The following is a 22,429-nucleotide window of genomic DNA, read 5'->3' on the forward strand; positions in this document are numbered from 1 at the left end:
TGTCATTGTTACTGTGTAATTATATATTTAAGTACGGTGTAATAATAATCAACTACATGTGCTTACTATAGGGTTAGGGTAGGATTTGCTTGAGGGTTAGTTACATGTAATTATGCATAATTTACTGTTATTACTATGGTAAGTACATGTAACATATATAACAAGGACACTGTAAAATAAAGTGTTACCCAAAATTTTAAAAAATATCGTTATGAATTTGAATTAAAACATATATAATATAAATACAATAGAATATAAATATACGAAAAACTATAAATGAAAATTAACAAACTAAAACTTATTTAAAATATTTTTATTTGAAATGAAATAAATAAATATAAATGCTAGATTAAAAACTAAAACTAAACGAAACTTAAAAATGTTGCCTAGGCAACTAATTGAAATAAGTTTAAGCTATTATTAAATGGTGTTATGAATGTCACCTTGATTCCCTGATTCCCTCCGGCATGACCGGTGTCTGAAGCACACGTGAAGCACACGTCTGAATGCACTTTTATGATGGACAGATGCACTTTTATGATGGACAGATGCACTTTTATGATGGACAGATGCACTTTTATCATCATAAAATGCATTATGATGGACAGATGCACTTTTATCATGGATAGATGCACTTTTATGATGGACAGATGCACTTTTATGATGGACAGATGCACTTTTATCATGGATAGATGCACTTTTATGATGGATAGATGCACCTTTATGATGGATAGATGCACTTTTATCATCATAAAATGCACTATGATGGACAGATGCACTTTTATCATGGATAGATGCACTTTTATCATGGACAGATGCACTTTTATGATGGATGGATGCACTTTTATCATGGATAGATGCACTTTTATGATGGATAGATACACTTTTATGATGGATGGATGCACTTTTATCATGGATAGATGCACTTTTATGATGGATAGATGCACTTTTATGATGGACAGATGCACTTTTATCATCATAAAATGCACTATGATGGACAGATGCACTTTTATCATGGATAGATGCACTTTTATCATGGATGGATGCACTTTTATGATGGATAGATGCACTTTTATCATGGACAGATGCACTTTTATGATGGATGGATGCACTTTTATCATGGATAGATGCACTTTTATGATGGATAGATGCACTTTTATGATGGATGGATGCACTTTTATGATGGATGGATGCACTTTTATCATGGATAGATGCACTTTTATGATGGATAGATGCACCTTTATGATGGATAGATGCACTTTTATGATGATAGATGCACTTTTATGATGGATGGATGCACTTTTATGATGGATAGATGCACTTTTATGATGGATAGATGCACCTTTATGATGGATAGATGCACTTTTATGATGATAGATGCACTTTTATGATGGATGGATGCACTTTTATGATGGATAGATCCACCTTTATGATGGACAGATGCACTTTTATGATGGACAGATGCACTTTTATCATCATAAAATGCACTATGATGGACAGATGCACTTTCATCATGGATAGATGCACTTTTATGATGGATGGATGCACTTTTATGATGGATAGATGCACTTTTATGATGGATGGATACACTTTTATGATGGATGGATGCACTTTTATCATGGATAGATGCACTTTTATGATGATAGATGCACTTTTATGATGGATGGATGCACTTTTATGATGGATAGATGCACTTTTATGATGGATAGATGCACCTTTATGATGGATAGATGCACTTTTATCATGGATAGATGCACTTTTATCATGGATAGATGCACTTTTATGATGGATAGATGCACTTTTATGATGGATGGATGCACTTTTATGATGGATAGATGCACTTTTATGATGGATAGATGCACCTTTATGATGGACAGATGCACTTTTATGATGGATGGATGCACTTTTATCATGGATAGATGCACCTTTATGATGGACAGATGCACTTTTATGATGGATAGATGCACTTTTATGATGGATGGATGCACTTTTATGATGGATAGATGCACTTTTATGATGGATGGATGCACTTTTATGATGGATAGATGCACTTTTATGATGGATGGATGCACTTTTATGATGGACAGATGCACTTTTATGATGGATGGATGCACTTTTAACATGGATAGATGCACTTTTATGATGGATAGATGCACCTTTATGATGGACAGATGCACTTTTATGATGGACAGATGCACTTTTATGATGGATAGATGCACTTTTATGATGGACAAATGCACTTTTATGATGGACAGATGCACTTTTATGATGGACAGATGCACTTGTATCATGGATAGATGCACTTTTATGATGGACAGATGCACTTTTATGGACTTCAAAACAGAAACGGCCATTCACTGCCATTATAAAGCTTTGAAGAGCCAGGACATTTGTTAATATAACTCAGATTGTATTCGTCTGAAAGAAGAATGTCATATACACCTAGGATGACTTGAGGATGAGTAAATCATGGGCTAATTTTCATTTTTGGGTGAACTATGCCTTTAAGGCCAAAGACTGATTGTTTCTCCTTCAGTATCGAATAGAGTTTCATACTGGACAGACCAGTGTGTGTTTAACAATCTGTCATCACGTCTGTCCTCCTGCTCTGCAGTTTTCCAGATTTCCGGAACATTCTTCAGGAGAGAAAGAGACAGAGAGAGACTTTGGCTTCTAAAAGCCTTTTAATTTATACCATTACAGAGCTAATATACAAAACACACACACACACACACACACACACACACACACACACAAATAAATAAAAGAGAGTGAGATTATTTAATTTAATTTAATTTAAAATTGAGCTTTGATCACAGGAATAAATTACACTTACTATATATTATATATTACTATATATTCACATAGAAAACATTTTTACATTATAATAATATTTCACTGTTTTTACTATACCGAACTGTAATGTAAGTCATCATCTGTTTATTGATGAAAGTTATGCGGGAAAATCTGATATCTGGCTTTAGAGACTATATAAGAAAGTACTTTGCAATAGCATGACTGTGAGTAAATGATGAGTAATGAGTGAATTATGCTTTAATATCTGGCAACCATCTCACCTGACATCAGATTCACCTTTCTGTCTGTCTCTTTCATGTTTCTCTCTCCGGTTTCATGTAAATGTGTGTTTTCTCATGTTAATGGCTGATGAAAGCGGTTGATCATTGTGTTTCTGATAAATGGCTTTACTCTGAACACCTGCACACAACACACATCTAATGGCATTCAAATGTTCACGTCTCTATTATTCTGTGCTTCTCTTTTCTTTCTGTATGATCACACACACACACACACATGCTCTGATCAATGAGGGTTAAATGTGTTTTTTCCTCTCTGAATGTTACTGCACACACAATAACTACAATCAAAGGTGTCGCATTATCATCACATGCATTTTAATGCCAGGGACATTAAGCCTGTGTGTGAGGTCTGAATAATGAGCAGATATTATAATTAATAAAATAAATGCCTGAGAGGATACAGAATGCATGCAGAGCTTCATTTCTACACTCTTATCTTCTACTGAGCTCCTTTAAACTCTTTCTGCGGGGATTTAACACACAAACACACACTGAATAATGCAATTCCACACGTGTCCGTCACTGTTCTCCACACAGATATGCTGAAGCGAGACAGATCCTCCGTGGTAAAGTGCAAATATTCGTGGTATTTTCACAGCGTTACCACAGTAACTGACTCGCTATTTCAGGGTGTTTTGAATCTATAGATTGGGTTTCTGAATGACTCACTACTTACAAAACTGTGTACTGTTGAATATTTCGATGTTGAAATTAGCATATTAATGGATGTAAATGTTGAAAGTAAAACTATACTGTAAATAAATTGGTGTAAGATTGACTCTGAAACAATTTTCACTCAGAAATAGCAAAATTTCGCAAATAATTACAAAGAAACTGAAGTAACACAATTACATTTTGAAGCAGAAGGACTAGTATTTTTGTAATCAAGTAATCGGTTGATTATTTTCACGATTAATTGGATATTTTTAAGAAGTGAATTTTATAAGTGAACAATAGCCTTTAAAATGACTTAAATACATATAAAGTATCAAAAGCAAGTAATCGTGTGGTTTTATTGATCAACACTGTTAAAATACATAATGTAATAAACAATATATTATAACAGATAAAGCAGCCTGTGGTTGTTGTTGTTACAGCAGATCAAATCCTGGTTTATTATCGGCTAAACGACATTTAATTCAAATGTCACTTAACTTTTAAAATATCTGTTCAGTTCTTTACAAAATAAATGCTACAGAACATGTGGACATGTTAAATTAGATACGTTTTATTTTGAACTTGCGATCAAGAACGATGGTTTATAAACGATTTACGTTACAAAACTGGAGAAATGTTTCCAGATGAACGTTATAAACCACACACACATCTTTTGTTCAGCATTTACTGTGAACTGAGCCACTCGGAGACGCTGAAGAAACTAAATTATGATTTTTAAATGGCTTTAATATATCGTGCAGCCTTAGAAAACGGTCTAATAATGCAGTTAAGGGATTCTTGTACTGCCCTAGAATAAACACACACGTAACATGAAGATTACACCGAATCCGTGTCGAACTAGTGTGAAGATCTCGACCTTCCTCATGCATTAGACACATCAAACAGCACATATTTACACAGAGTCAGTGAGCGACTGCAGGATCAAGTAGTGTGTGTGTGTGTGTGTGTGTGAGAGAGTGAGCGACTGCAGGATCAAGTAGTGTGTGTGTGTGTGTGTGTGTGTGTGTGAGAGAGTGAGCGACTGCAGGATCAAGTAGTGTGTGTGTGTGTGTGTGTGTGTGTGACAGTGAGCGACTGCAGGATCAAGTAGTGTGTGTGTGTGTGTGTGAGAGTGAGCAACTGCAGGATCAAGTAGTGTGTGTGTGTGTGTGTGTGTGTGTGTGAGAGTGAGCGACTGCAGGATCAAGTAGTGTGTGTGTGTGTGTGTGTGTGTGTGTGTGTGTGAGAGTGAGCGACTGCAGGATCAAGTAGTGTGTGTGTGTGTGTGTGTGTGTGTGTGTGTGTGTGTGTGTGTGTGTGTGTGTGTGATGGGTAGGTTTAGGGGTAGGGTTAGTGTAAGAGAATATAAAGTTTGTACAGTATAAAAACCACTACGTCTATGGAGAGTCGCCATTCAGATAGCTAAGTAAACGTGTGTGTGAGTGTGTGTGTGTGCGTGTGTGTGTGTGTGTGTGTGTTTGTGTGTGTGTGTGTGTGTGTGTCGGTCTTGCTTTATTAAAGCTCCTGCGTGTCATTTCAGCAAGCAGCTCCGAAGGCAACAGCAAAAATAACTTGATTTTTACATTCTCAATAGAAAATGTGATGTTTTTCTAAGCAGAACTGTCATGAAATGTCATTGCGTGGCCGTTTCGGTTTAATAAGTTACAGCTCTATATATATATATATCTCTATGATGTAATGCTCAGCACTTTCAAACCGGCTGACACTCAGATCTGGTTTCCCCAGGCAACCAGGAATATAACTGTCAATCATTGCAAGCGGCCAATTATTTAGAGAGGGGGAGAAGTGGGCGGATCTCACTTCAGGGGGGGCGGGACTGTAGATTTGATTGACAGCTTGACATCAGAACCATTAGCAGAATGGAAAAGATCCATGGTGAGGTCAGAAAAACAGAAAAGTCATTCGCTGTTAATGATACGCGCGAAAGACACGACATGCCATTAAAAAATTCTACTGGCTGCCTCTCGAAGACCAATTTATGGAAGTGCACTCAATTTCCAGAATTATGAGAAAAAAGGAAGTATGCTAACATAAATATAAAATAAATATATTGTGAGTAAATCATTTTTATTTTTATATTCCGTGGCGGAAACAAGCTTCCATAGGAATTTGAGCACACAAACACAAGAAACTGCTTCGACTTTTACGATGTTACGAGGTACGGGAGCAGAGGTCAGAGGTCAGACGTGATTGACATGTGTCATTATTCAGAGAGAAGAGAGGAAAGGCGAGCGCTCGATTCTGACATTTCTCACACAACAGGAATCAGTGTGTTCATCAGAGGTGTGAGTGAAATCTACCAGAACATCAGAACATCTCTTCATCTGTCTTCAGAAGAACCAGCAAACCATATAACACTGACACAAAACATCCAGTGTTACACACACACACGCACGCACACACACACACACACACACACACACACACACACACACACACACACAAGATCTGAAACTGACAGTGAACTCGTGTGAAAAACACACACAAATCATCCTCAAATGCTCTTCCAAACTTGCTGTGTATTTTCTACTTTCATATTTTATCCATCTTGTCTATTGTGTTCATAACAGTGTTATTATAGTATTGAGAAACTATCATAATATATATATATATATATATTATAAAATATTATAAAGTTTAAATTATAACGTAATTATATATAATTATATATTATATATAATTACGTATACTTCATAATTATGAGATAAAAAGTAAAAATTGACGTGTCATAATTAATCTCAAATATCAATTTAGTATTTAATCATTCTGACTTTTTAAATCATAATTTTAACTTTTTCTCATAATTTCGACTTTTATTCGAAAATAATATTGACTTTTAAAGTCATAATTTTGATTTAGTTTTTATTACTTGAAATAAAAACACTAACTGAAATAAACATTTTATTTCACTAATAAAATAAACTAATACATACAAATTAAACTTAAAAAAACTAATCAGACATATTTAAAGAAAATGACAACAAAATTAGAAAAAAAGAAAAAAAAGTTAAAAATATTAACAAAAACTATATAACTATAACTAGTTTTCTGTAATTCGATGCCAATGTAAAATATAGTGCTATAATTGTACATAAAAAATAAAATAAAAATAATATATAAAACTGCTAGATTACCACATGCACCCACAGGTGAATAGCAGAAGCCCCACCCCTTACCTGAGCTTCCCCTCCATCGGCACCTCATGGGGCGGATCTTCACATCGCAGCCGAGACTCCGCCTCCAACAGGTATACGAACACACACTCCTGCAAACACACACACACACACAGAGAGACAAGAGCCACTTGAGTCATTACAGTCCCGATCCATCATAATTCTGTTCACACACGCCTGGATTATCCGTATTCATAAACACATCTGGATTATCAGCATTCATAACCACGCCCTGATAATCTGCATTCATAAACACATCTGGATTATCTGCATTCATAAACACATCTGGATTATCTGCATTCATAACCGCGCCCTGATAATCTGCATTCATAAACACATCTGGATTATCTGCATTCATAAACACATCTGGATTATCAGCATTCATAACCACGCCCTGATAATCTGCATTCATAAACACATCTGGATTATCTGCATTCATAACCGCGCCCTGATAATCTGCATTCATAAACACATCTGGATTATCTGCATTCATAAACACATCTGGATTATCTGCATTCATAAACACATCTGGATTATCTGCATTCATAAACACATCTGGATTATCAGCATTCATAACCACGCCCTGATAATCTGCATTCATAAACACATCTGGATTATCTGCATTCATAAACACATCTGGATTATCTGCATTCATAACCACGCCCTGATAATCTGCATTCATAAACACATCTGAATTATCAGCATTCATAAACACATCTGGATTATCTGCATTCATAAACACATCTGGATTATCAGCAGTCATAAACATGAGTCGAGAGCTTCAATATCCGGCCAGCGTGAGGTTAATAAGAGCAGAGTCGTCAAGCCCTAACGAGACTCAGCCGAACCTCAGCCGTGGGAGAACAGCTTTCCCGACAGATTTCTGGTAATTTGTCAGAAATGTCAGGGGAAGTTTTGGACATGATTGTGCTTTAAACCCTTCTGGCTACATGAACCACTCAAGTGATGCTCTATATACAGCTCTTCAGGACTGACGGACTCACTATTCATTCCCAGTTTGACTTATAACATGCTGCTAAACCATAATCATACAGGAAATGCATGAAATAATACAATAGTCTAACACTGTTAAAAAAAGAAAAAAGTTGCTGCCTTAAATTTTTAAGTACAAACAACTTGGATGTTTAAGTCATTAAAAATGTGAAATTATGACATATTAAATCATAATTGTGAGATACAAATTTGAAATTAGGATTGTCATAACTATGAGATAAAAAGTTTCAATGATGATATACTAACAAAATTATGAGATAAAAATGTGAAATTATGACATACTAAATCATAATTATGAGATACAAATTTGAAATGATATCACTGTCATAACTACGACAAAAAGCCAAAATTAAGAGAAAAGGTCAAAATTATGACTTCAAAATCAGAATTATGAGATAAAAACTCATAATTTTGACTTTTTAAAAAATAATTTAAATTTAGAATGTCATACTTTCAACTTCATATGTGTGACTTTTTAATGTCATAAATCAATTTACTATTTCATAATTTAAAAATTGTACGTCATGATTTCCACTTTTGTCATAATTTCGACTTTGTATGCCATAATTATGTAATTATGACTTTTAATGTCATGATTTAGAATTTAGTCTCATAATTTCGACTTTTTATGTCTTACCAGAGCATGATTGTGTTTTTGTAAGTGGCAGAAATGGGCTTCCATAAGTATGAAACAGAATTGTGGAATGAAATGAGTGTGTGCGTGTGTGTGTGTGTGTGTGTGAGATAGAGAGAAATGCTGTCATCTGTTTGAAGTGTCCTTGAGTGCGAGTATCGCTGTTGGAAAATAATCAATAAAAGAAACAGCACTCAGGTATGACTGCGTCAGTGTGTGTGTGTGTGTGTGTGTGTTTTCTCAGCACTCCCAGCAAAAAGCACTCCTGAGACTGCTGCAAATGCAACATCAATAAACCCTACAGGAGAATCTATTTTATCTCAGAAGGCACTCAGAATGCTGATGAAGATCAGAGCCCAAACTGATGCTGAATCTGAATGAGTTTTGACCCTCCTGTCTCACCGTACACACACTGAACATCTACACACACACACCGTACACACACTGAACATCTAAATCTGATCTGATGATTTCTTTACTGTCAATGATCATGTGCTCTGCTCGTATTTCAGAAATCACATTTTAAGATGTTTTTGAAGACCTGCACAAATAAAATCAATCCTGTATGAATGAGGTTTAAAGGATTAAACCGTAAAATCACTGTAAAAAACACAATTTAAACAGTTTAAATACAGTTTTCTTTACTTAAGAAACACTATTAATAAAGGCTGATGTTTTATGTATTTGAGGACCGGAGAAGAGCGTCTTACACAACAGTTCTTCAGATGTTGCATGTATTCAGCGTTTTAATGTGAAATTTACATGTTTTAATCTTGCAAATTATTTTGTTTTGTGAAAGAAATTATTAAAGATTTCTACTTTTACATTTTCATTCAGCAAGAACATTAAATTGATCAAAAGTGACAGTAAAGAAATGTATAATATTACAAAAGATTCTATTTTATTTGTGTGTGTGTGAGTCTGTGTGGATGTGTATGTGCGTGTATGTGCGTGTGTGTGTGTGTGTGTGTGTGTCTGAGTGTGTGTGTGTGTGTTTGTGTGTGTGTTGGTGTGTGTGTGTGTGTGTGTGTGTGTGTGTCTGAGTGTGTGTGTGTGTGTGTGTGTGTGTGTGCGTGCGTGCGTGCGTGTGTTACCGCACCACATTTGGCAGGATGACTCTGAGCACATCTTTGATGGTTGTCTGAAGACTGCTGACATCAACAATGGAGGCCAACTGCAGCAATGCATCCTGGGAAAATAAAACACAGACACGCAGATAAATAAATCGTTTCTACCGTCTGCACTGCATTTGAAAGGTCAAAGGTTAATGAATCCTCTGGAAAAATAGCTATGATGAGTTTAACCCAGAGCCTCTGGAAATGTCACACCATTAAGGAAATTAATGTTGTCGTTCTCCACTCCCTCGTTTCCCGCTTTCTCACTTTGATGGTTCTGGAGCTCATCTCTCTATGAAGCCGATAGGGGGTTTGACCTTTGACCTCCAGCACACTGACCTCGTCAGCACGGCTCATTAGCACATCGACTTAACCCGAGAAATCCATGAAGAGAAGAGCCATTAGTAAGTGATGAGAGCGAGACACAGAAGCAGAAACGCTTTTAGCAAATTAGCAATGAACACATTGAGGGATTCAGTGCCGGGAACTAACAAGCTTAAATTAACAACTTTACATTCATACAGACATCACTGTAACTTTTCATGTAACACAATATTTTCAAAACAAACACTCAAACTAACTGACTCACTTGAACTGACTCAAACGAACAGACTCAAATGAACAGACTCAAACAAACTGACTCAAATGAACAGACTCAAACGAACTGCCTCAAACGAATTGACTCAAACAAACTGACTCAAATGAACAGACTCACAGATTCATTTAAATTTCACTCTAAAAGATTCATAGGAATGTTTTCAATTGAATTGAGTTCCTCGTGTTCAGTGTCAGATACTGTGACTTACAATTTAAAATCAGATATGCAAATATAGATTAGATTATGTATTTGAACAGATATTGCTGCCGGGATTAGTTTGTGTTAGTAGCTTTAGAGTAGTTATCTGCTTTATCAAAAGAGCAGAGTTTAGTTCAACTCATTTAAATTATGAGCAACATTATTATTGTTAACTTAAACTAAAACATTAAAAAATTATACTTGAAATAAAATAAACACTAACTGAAATAAAATAAATATATATAAAAACATAGACTGTAAAAAAATATGGACGTAGTGTCCGTGACGTCACCCGTAGGTTTCTGAACAGCATTTTTGAAGCCTAAAGTGGGCGGAGCCGGCCGTCGCCATCTTGGCCTTGCGTCACTCCCGGATAACAGAAAATAGACAAACAGGCGGGGCGTGAGTGGAGCTGAGGAGCCTGGCTATCTGAAATCACCTAGCTCGACGTGATCGAGTTAGCTGATGATGTAAAGCCAATTAAACGTTCCTATTTTTGCCCTTCGAAATATTATAATAGTTAAAAGACATGGCTACAAGTGAGACTGTGTATTACTTCGAGAGTGTTTGTGTATGACAGTGATTTATGTGCATACATGTCCGTCACTCTTTCGTGGTCCGTCAGCGCGGCATCGCTCAAGTTCGTAGAGAGCTTATTCAGTCCATTTTAAATTCTGATGTTGGCCGTCTCTCAAATGGGTTATGGTTTAACCGTTAAACCATAGATATATTGCCTTTGAAGTGCAAATAAATGCGCTAGAAAATCCGCGCTCATTCATGTGCATTTATTGCACGGACGGAGAAAGCGCCGACGCCTGCATGATTTCATCTGACGGTAACTTACATAAGCATATTATAATCCATCTGTTCCATGGGAGCAGAACGAACGAGCATTTATTGACGTTTTAAATTTGAAAACCCCAAAAAGCAACGAAATTGTCAGACATCCATTAGTGCATGTTCACAGAGGAAAACAACTGAAATACAGCGCTGGTTGTTCTCTCGAACGATAACGACGGAATCCAAAGACGTGGGCTTTGTAACGTTACCCAAGTATTAAATTGTATGAAATAATAATCCCGAAAAAAAGCACAAACACTGCAGAGATGGCAAGTTCAGCAGCTAACATTGCTGAGGTGAAGTGACGGCTAGTAACAGCAGACAAACGGCTAGCACTGACAGCGGCAATCCATCTGTCACTCAAGTGGCTTGGCCACACCCTTAAATTTAAATATTAATCAACTAAACGGACGAGTTATAAAATAATTCACCCCCCTCACAGTTGTTATGAAGGGCAAAATTAGCTGTATAGACCAAATCCACATACAGACACCAGGCTTTAAACACGTTTTTTTCTGCTGTAAAATTTGGCATTTTAACATGGGGGAGATACAGATTTGACTCACTTCTGACAACAGCCTCAAGCGGCCAGTCAACGAATTGCAGTTTAACTCACTTCCGTGTTGGTTTCAAGAGAGAGACGGGGAGGTTGCCGCTTGATAAAAAAGCTAGCTGCCATGGCAACATTTCTCATTGTTTATAGCTTAACCTGAAGGACTAAAATAACCCAAACTATTAAACTATTAAACAAATAAAATTAAACAAAAAAATAATAATAATTAGTTAACCTAAACTAACTACTTCTCCAGAATTTATTCATCTTAGATAAAGTTAATTTCAACATTTACTAATACATTATTTAAAATCAAACGTTGTATCTGTAAACTAGTGAACTAACATAAACAATCAATGAACAGATCGATTTTAGCCAACATCTAAAAAGATAAATAAATGCTTTAAATATATATATATATATATATATATATATATATATATATATATATATATATATATATATATTGCTCATCATTAGTTGATGTTAACAAATGTAACCTTATTGTAAAGTGTCACCAAAAAATTATAATAATAATACAGACAAAAAAAAAAAAAAAAAACACAAACAAATTACTAAAACAAACACAAATTGTAAAAACAGGGGAAAAATCTTATTAAAAATATTAAAAACTATAATATATCAATGACACTAAAATATGACTGGTTTTAAAACGGTTTCAAAGCAGAAACTTCAAACTCATCTCTCCATCTCTGAACTGATGAAAGGAAAACTGCACTCAACCAATTAGTGTGAGTGTATGTGTGTGTGTGTGTGTGTGTGTGGTTGCTTTACTACAGCTGGATTTTATAGATAATTACAAATAATTATCACCAATTATGTTCAGATCATTCCAAAAAAAGAGAGGGAGAAAAAAGAAAATGAGTTTAAACTCAACATCAAAATCTCAATTAATAGGATTCAAAAATTCGTTTGGAAGAAGAGATGAAGAAGCTCTCTCTCTCACACACACACACACACACACACACACACACACACACACACACACACACACACACACACTCTCGAGTTGAAGCAGAGACGCTTCCCTGCAGTTTCTCTCTCTTGTTGGATCATCATTTACGGAAGCAGAGATCAATCCCACAGCGCTGATCCCACTTTCAATTCTCTGAAGAGGGAAACGCAGAGAGCATTGAAACACACACACACACACACACACACACACACACACACACACACACACACACACACACACACACACACACACACACATTTACCTTGTTTATCAAAATGATGCCTAACATAATAACAAGAAATAAAATAAGTAAAAAAATAATTATATATTTTTATATATACAGTTAACATTTATTTTATTTAAAGTAAAAAACATTTTTTTTATGGTTTTAGTTTTAGTTTCAGTTAACTATAATAACCCTGATGATGGCTTTACTACAGACTGGTTTTTATAGATAATTACAAATAATTATCTGCAATTATCTTCAAAACATTCCAAAGAACTTGAATTTAACATCAAAATCTTAATTATAGAACGAAGTGAAGAAATTTTCAGATGCAGGTGCAACTCTTCCTCTCTCAACATATCCATCTCTCTCTCTCTCTCTCTCTCTCTCTCTCTCTCTCTCTCTCTCAAATTCAAATTCAAATTAGCTTTATTAGCATGACTGTGTAACACAATGTTGCCAAAGCATCAACATATTATATATAAATAATAAAACAGACAAACAATATATATATATATATATATATATATATATATATATATATATATGTATAGATCATGTCATGTCATGTCTCTCTCTCTCTCTCTCTCTCTCTCTCTCACACACACACACACACACACACACACACACACACACTCAAAGATGAAGACTATTTACACTAATGCTGCTGTATGAAGTTTTGCTGAGTTTGCGTTGCATTGTGAATCTGCACTCATTTTTGTAATCCAGCATTCTGAAATGCAACCGCGCGTGAAATCGAGCTTGTGTAGCTGTAATCGTCGTGTTCATGTACTTGAGGCAAGACACTACAGTTTTTTCATGCACTGGTACATTTAGAGATTTTAGGCTATTTGGCTTTTTCTATAAAGTGTTGTTTCAGACTTCTGGAAAGAAAACATCCAAAATACACTTTTTATTGCACTTTATCTGTTTGCGTCTGTAGAATTTCATTACAATACATATCTTTAAAAGCTGCGTTCAATCAATCAACATTTATTTGTTAAGCACATTTAAAAAACAACACAAGTTGGCCAAAGTTCTGTATATATCTAAAAATTACTAAATAAACACTCAACAAACATTACTCAACACAAAACAATGGCTCAATATACAACACTGATCAGTGTCCCAAAACCTCGGGGCAAGTGTATGCCACAGCGTAGAGGTGTGTTTTCAGCACAGATTAAAACATTCTAACAGTCACAGGATCTGATATGCAGTGGAAGACTATTCCAAAGACTTGGGGCTGCCACAGAAAGTGCACGATCTCCTTTGGTTTTCAACCGTGATTTGGGAACATGTAAGAGCAAACTCTGGGATGATCTTAGGGGTCGAGCGGAATAATGATGCTGTAACAGATGTGCTATATAATCCGGAGCAAGACCATGCAAACCTTTAAAACCATGGTCAAAACTTTATATTGGACTCTAAAATCCACAGGAAGCCAGTGAAATGAGGCCAGCACTGGAGAAACTCTAGACCATTTCCCTGTGCCTGACAGTCTGGCTGCTGCATTTACACCATAGCAACTTTCTAGACAATCCCAAATATAACGAGTTGCAATAATCCAATCTGGATTAAATAAAAGCATGAATGACAGTTTCCATGTCCTTAAAAGACAGAATTTTCTTCAAATTTGGCGAAGCTCCGCAATTGATAGCAACTTCTTTTAACCACGGCATTGACTTGTTTGTCAAATTTCAGCTCTGAATCAAAAATTACACCACGGTTCCTCGCTTGGGTGTTGACATTAGTGGCTAAGGGGTCAAGATGTAAAGAAAGCTGTTTGGCTAACTTTGGGGGACCAAAAATCACCTCTTCAGATTTTGACTCATTGAGCTGCAGAAAATTAGCAGCTAACAATTATATTATTTCAACAGCTATTATTTCGTTCAAACACTCAAACACAGTTGTAATGTTGGAGTCGTCATTACATCTCATGGGCACATATAGTTGGATATCATCTGCATAACAATGGTAAGACACATTATATTTTTGGCAGATTAATCCCAGAGGGAGCATATATAGGGAAAATAAAACAAGACCAAGACATGAGCTTTAAGGAACCCCTGAAGAAATAGACTGAGAAGACAAAATACAGCTTCCAAACTCCACTGCAAAAGATCTTCCATAGAAATAGGAGAACCACTTAAAAGCAAGCCCCCTAATCCCACCCCACTCCTTCAAACGGTCAAGAAGGACTCCATGATCCACAGTGTCAAAAGCCACGCTAAGGTCAAGAAGCACTGAAACCGCACGGTTCCCAGAGTCTACAGACAGCAACAGATCATTTGTCACTTTGAGAAGGGCAGTTTCAGTGCTGTGTTGAGACCTAAAACCAGACTGAAATATATCAAATATTTTGTTTTCATTTAAAAAAGCTGAGAGTTGATAAAGATCAACCTTCTCCAATCACTTAGCCAGAAAGGGCAGTTTAGAAATTGGTCGATAATTATTTAATTCTGATGGGTCTAAACTTTTTTTTTTTTTAAAGAGGCTGCACCAAAGCATGCTTAAAATAAGATGGGACCAAACCTTCTACGAGGCTCTGATTCACGATAGGCATGATCATAGACCCCACCTCATCCCAGACCTGAATTAACAAACGTGGTGGGATAACGGCAAGCGAACAATAAGATGGCTTAAAATGTTGAATAACTTCTTTTTTTTTTTTTTCTTTTTTTTTTATTTTTTTTTTTTTTATTGGAATATGCAAGATGTACATAAATTGGGATCACAAACAGGGAAAACAAATAAACAAACAAACAAGCAAAACAAAGCCAATACAGTCAGGAACTGACAGGTGCGTGCGTTTGTGTGTGTGCGTGCGTGCATGTGTGCATGTAAAGGTAACTGGGTGGACGTGTCACAGTACATACTTTGAAAAACAAGAGATAGAGAGAGAAAAAAAAACAAAAAAAAACGATATATATATATATATTAAAATAAACATACATAAACATGTATAAGTCAGTATATGAAAACAAATAACAGATATTAATAAAACAAATATAAAGAAATCAATCAGTGGTAAGGAGTGACTACTAAAAATACTATAACGTCTACTACTACAACTACTACTTCAACTACCACAACTACTACTACAGTCTCTACTTCTACAATAACTGCTACAACTACAACCACAACTACTACTACAATCTCTACTACCACATTAACTGCAACTACTACTTCAACAACCACAACTACTACTAGTCTCTACTTCTACAGTAACTGCTACAACTACAACCACAATTATTACTACAATCTCTACTACTACATTAACTGCTACTACTACTACATCAGCAACTTGAATAATGACAATGGTATAAATACTTGATAGTAATGATAATAAGATAACAGAAGGACAAATCAGAACAGTAATAATAGTAATGAAAACAAAAGTATAAGTAATATTGATGATAGTAATGATATTAATGATAGTAATGAAGAGATGAGGTGAGGTTAGGAAGTCAGGGAGAGGACTAATAATAATAATAATAATAATAATAATAATAATAATAATAATAATAATAATAATAGGAAAAGGAAAGAGCAAAAAAAAAAAAAAAGTAAATAAATAAATAAATAAATAAATAAGGAGTATATATATATATATATATATATATATATATATATATATATATATATACATATACACACATACACATATATACACATACACATACATATACATATATATATATATATATATATATACATATATACATACACATACATACACACACACACACATATATATATACATACACACACACACACACACATATATATACACATATATGTGTTGACATACATATACATACACACATATTACAATAATAATAATAATAATAATAGTAGTAGTAGTAATAATAAGATTGAAAGAGGAAAATAGTAATAATTAGAATATACTCATATTGATAATAATAATAAAATAACAACGTTAATAATTATATGAGGAGGTGGAAGTTATATGATCAACCTTGAAGTGCATAGTGTGTGTCAGTTGCTTTGTGATGCATTAAAAAGGTGTGACGTTCAGCATGGATCAGTCCGGTGCAATGCCCAGCTTGCCATGCCCCCGTCACCCTTACCCTCTGAATGAAGCTTTTTTTTTTTTTTTTTCTCTTCTCCTTTCTCTTCCACCCTCCTCCTCCTTCCCCTCCTTCTTCTTTCCCTTCCCTTCTTTTCCTTCTTTCTTCTCCGTCTTCCTTTTCACCCAACCCCCCCCCTCCTATTTTTTCCTTCTTTTTTTCTTTTCCTCTTTCAATCTGTCAAGAAAAAAACAAAAACAAAAAAAACAAACAAACAAAACAAACAAACAAAAAAAAGGGTTGGGAAAATTTTTTTTTTTTTTTTTTTTTTCCTCCTTCCTTCTCCCCTTCCCTCCCTCCTCCTTCCCTCCCTCCTCCTTCCCTCCCTCCTCCTTCCCTCCCTCCTCCTTCCCCTTCCCCTTCCCTCTCTCCCCCTTTCCCTTCCCTTAGATATTTCATTTAAGTATTAGACACAGTTTCTATCTCTTCCTAACCCCCTCTCCCCCACCCCACCTCACCTCACCTCTTGTTTAAGTACTGATGAAGGTGTTGTTGGGGAATGACTCCAGACAAAGAGGATCTTCAATAGAGATGTATTCTGTTAATAAGTTTTTCCACAATAAAATGTAAACGGTATTTCTTGATTTCCAGTTTATGAGGATAGTTTTCTTGGCGATAGTTAGGAACACCAATAGTACTTGACCATTTGAATTATTTATATCTATTGTGGATATGTCACCTAGTATGCAGATGGAGGGAGACAGTGGGATGTGACATCCCATGAAGTTGGAGAGTGAGTTGGTAACCTTTTCCCAAAATGTTTTAATTGGAGTGCAATGCCATAATGCGTGAAGATAAGTGTCAGGAGTGTTTTGTGTGCAATGTGAGCATGTCTCTGAGGTGAAGCCCATTTTAAATAATTTCTGTCCAGTTAGATGAGTTCTGTGAAGTACTTTATACTGTATGAGTTGTAAGTTAGCATTTTTAGTCATGGAGTATATGTTTTTGCAAATTTGAGTCCAAAAATCAGCATTGGGAGTAATGGATAAGTCTGATTCCCATTTGGTGGTTGGTAGAGCTAATGCGTTGTCTGATTTTGATATCATTTTGTATATTTTGGAGAGTAATTTTTTGGAGGAAGATATATTAATAAACTCAGAGATTTGAGGGGAAAGGTCTAGATTGATTGGCTGGTTAAGTAATTTTGATTTAATTGATGATTTGATTTGTAAATATTCCAGGAAGCAATTACTCCCAATGCTGTATGTCTGGGCTATATGGGAAAATGGTGCCAGGTTGTTATTATTAATAATATGCTGTAGTTGTGTGATTCCCTTATCTGCCCATGTGCGAAAGTTTAGTGGCTTCTTGTTAGCTAAAAAATCTGGGTTATTCCAAATTGGGGTGTATTTACATGGTATGAGTGGGGAATTTGTGATCTGATGGAACTTCCACCAGGCTGTCAGAGTTGTTCCTATTGTTGGCATTTTAAAACAGTGATGTTTTTTGATTGTTTGACTGTGAAAAGGTAATTCTGAGATGCTAATGTCTTTGCAGATTGATTGTTCAATATCTTGCCATGTGTATTCTGAAGAGTTAGGTTGAATCCATTTGTATATGTTTTGAAGTTGATTTGCCAGAAAATAATTATAAAAATGTGGTGCCTCTAATCCACCTTGTGATTTTGGTTTCTGTAGGGTTGTTAATTTAATTCTTGGGGTCTTGTTTTTCCAGTAGAATTTTGTAATAATTGAATCTAATGATTTGAACCAGATACGAGTGGGCTGTGTTGGAATCATTGAAAATAAGTAGTTTATTTTTGGGAGTATAGACATTTTTGTTACTGATATTCTGCCCATGATTGATAATGGTAGGTTCATCCAACGTTGAAGATCGTCATCTATTTTTTTAAGTAATGGGGTATAGTTGAGTGTAAACAACTCTGGCAGCTTGGCGGAAACATTGATTCCCAAATAAGTGATATAATTGGTGCACAAAGGGATTTGTGATGTTTGGGATGTCACATCCACACTGGTGGAATTTAATGGAAGTATAGCCGATTTATTCCAGTTAATTGAGTATTCAGAAATGTTTGAAAAGGTATCAATGAGTTTTATTGTTTCTTGTAATGATTTTTTGGGGTTTTGTAAGTATAATAATATATCATCAGCGTAAAGACTTATTTTATGGTGCATGTTTAATGTTTGAATTTGAATGTTGAATAACTTCTAGCAGATTAGATGTTCTCAAAAATGAGTTTTGTCCTCCACTTCAGCAGCACTTATATACACCAAAACTTACAGTTTTATTAATATCGATATTCTGAAGGATTTTACTGGGGGGTTTGTTCATAACATCATTCAACTTATTTTTATAACATTTTATTCCTAAAAACATGGTGAAATTTATTTATTTTCTGTCTATTGACAGTGTTTTCAGATTTTTAGAGTGATAAAAAGAAATATCCAAAATCCCCTCAGTAAAAAACTTTATCTCTAATTTGTCAACAAAATAAAACAAGAATTTTTAACTTGACTTTATCCAATGTTCAGATTTATCTTCAGGAAACATATGCAAATTAGTGCATATTTAGTTAGATAATGCCTCATTTGCATTTTTTAAACAAAACAATTTAAGAAAACTTGTAAAAACCAAAAACATTCTGTAAAACTTGGTATCAATAATCTGGAAAAATATGGTGATATCTATAAGTTTTTTACCCTATTCATCTGTGCTGTCTTGCATTGAGTGTGTATCCTAAAAAAGAAGAGTGTTTATTAAAGGTACTTGAGTGTTTGTACTTAAATATCTTCTAGAATAAAACCCCTCATGTCTGTTTAATCCAGCATCTGGGGGTCTAAATAACTTTTCTCTCCTCCAGAATCAGGATAAATCTCACGGCAGCAGAGCATGATGGGAGTTTAAGACGACACTGATCTCAGTGTGTGGTCTCAGAGCTTTATTACCCACACGTCCTCTGGGACCGAGGTCAAGTTGTGTTATTTTACCATTTCAAATTAACCAAAAGAATAAAACCAGAGGGACAATGAGACCTTTAACATTTAAATACTGCAGTGCTTCGTAAATCCTGACGCTTAAAATATCAGCTAGAGAGACAGAGAGAAGTCCAACACTTCACTAGAAACATGTCAATATAATGCAAGTGTCCATGGTGTGTTCAAATGCCTTATTATATACTTATTATACATAGTTGTATAGTCTATATATTATATTATATTATATTATATTATATTATATTATATTATATTATATTATATTATATTATATTATATTATAAATAGAATATTAGAGTATTTGAATATATATCTCTATATTACATTACTTCATATATTATTTATAGTTTCACCTTTAAAACAAATGATATGCAATGTGAAATAAAACAGAAGGTCCTGGATGCAATATATCAGAGAATTAATATCTTTATAATGCAATTTCTAAGAAAGAAAAATACATTTTTACTACACCTGTTTGAAATGCTCATCGTGCATAATGGGAATTAATAAATTATGAAACTGAATCCCAATTTCCACATACATGATAAAATGTATGTCCATTAAATTAGCATATATATTACGCTCATACATCAAACTGTGAATATTTCTGCCTGAACGACAAAACACGATGAGTTACCGTTCAAACGTTTCTAATTAACTTTAAAAACAGAAAGAGAATTTTCACTTGTGAAGATTCTGATGAGATGATGTTTGTGAACCGGTTCGAGCTTGTCTGATTGGTCTGATTAATTTGAGCATATTAAACATGCCGTGACTCACGGATGATAAATGAACGCGAGCAGTGTATCAGAGCGATGGAAGACGAAGGTCACCGTCAGGATTCACCGTCAGTCTCTGGGATCATTAGAAACGCTGTGAGTTTGGTCGAAGGTTTTCACTTCTTATTTTTCTATTTCTGAAGCACAACATGAGAGATGTGAGAAACATCGGCTCTCGTTCTTTCTGCTTTGCTGGTCTCATTTTTAACTCTCTTTCTTAGCGAGCACTTTGTCAATGAGACGTTATTAAAACATGATTCACACTGAATTTAATATGAAACTCATGAGATACTGAAAGCCTGAGGGTCCCATAAATATCCCATTGTATCTACATCTGTCATCAGGCTGCAAAAAGACATAATAATTGAATTTCAAATGAATGCTTTTATTAGACAATACAATTATTTATAGACAATTATTATTATTCTACATACATAGGCTAAATAGCAAACGAAATATATAAATAAATATTAAATAAAACGTACAATTTTAAAGGTAAAAATGTACAACAAAAATGTAAAAAAAAAAGGTTTAATATTATATTATATGTAATTTATAAATATAAATTTAAATAAGTATTACCATTTTTGTTTCTTTCGTTTCAATCTTGAATGTTTTTTTTTATAATTGCTAATTGTACAACACAGAACAGGGAAAAACCTACAACATAACACAAAACCATTAGTAGTACAATACTGAAACTAAAAATGAATATACAAACTAATATCAAATGTACAATAACAATTTTAAATAAATATTAAATAGATAGTAAATATTAAATATAAAAATGAATATACAACCGAATTTCTTTTGATTAAATACTATTTCTAGTGATTAGCAGCAACAGTTCAGGTTAGTTAGTTAATATCTTATAGCTACTTGAATAATGACCAGTGTTATTGTAATATAACTGAGATACTATTATAGCGTTTATTAATATTTTGAGTTATTTTGTATTTTTATAATATCCATTTTCATTTCATTTTAGTAAAAGTTTTACTAATTTTGTTTGTCATTTTTATTCAAATATTTTAATATGTTTATATAGTATTTATTCATTTTAATTTGAGTTATTTTAGTACATCAAGTTAAACTAAATGAAATTGAGAAAACATGTATGCAACTCGCTGAAAAAAAAAAATCCGTTTTTTTATTTATTTTTTATTGTACTTTAGCAAGTACAACTTTTAGTTGTATTTAACTATAATAACTCTAATAATGACACATAGTGTAATGACATCTGAAGGAAACTCTTGACTCAGTGACACAAGAACATGTTAAGTACACACAATAGGACTGTTTTCTCAAGCATTTCCATCTACACTAGTGTAATGGTTCTGGCTTTAACAGCAAAATTTAACCAAGCTGAAAAAACAAACAAACAAAAACAAAAAAAACAGAATACATTATTTCCACAAGACTCAAGTGGCCATTTAGTTGAAGCAGGTCAGAAAACGAAGCTGATCTGAGAACAGCGCTCACAATTAAAGGGTGTAGGG

The 22,429-nt window shown here is 34.5% G+C and overlaps 1 protein-coding gene across 6 annotated transcripts in view; it reads right to left on the reverse strand.

The window, feature by feature from the left end:
* pde2a (phosphodiesterase 2A) overlaps positions 1-22,429 on the reverse strand; it is a 168,688-nt gene that overhangs the window by 49,692 nt on the left and 96,567 nt on the right. For all 6 annotated transcript variants that reach the window (XM_084127280.1, XM_084127285.1, XM_084127282.1 and 3 more), the window contains 2 exons: positions 9,697-9,786; positions 6,953-7,041 (listed from right to left, as the gene is read on the reverse strand). In XM_084127280.1, the coding sequence (XP_083983406.1) occupies positions 6,953-7,041; positions 9,697-9,786 (179 nt within the window). The remainder of the gene's footprint in view (positions 1-6,952; positions 7,042-9,696; positions 9,787-22,429) is intronic.

The sequence above is a fragment of the Abramis brama genome (genome assembly GCF_963993115.1).
Source record: "Abramis brama genome assembly, chromosome: 10".
Lineage (NCBI taxonomy): Eukaryota > Metazoa > Chordata > Actinopteri > Cypriniformes > Leuciscidae > Abramis > Abramis brama.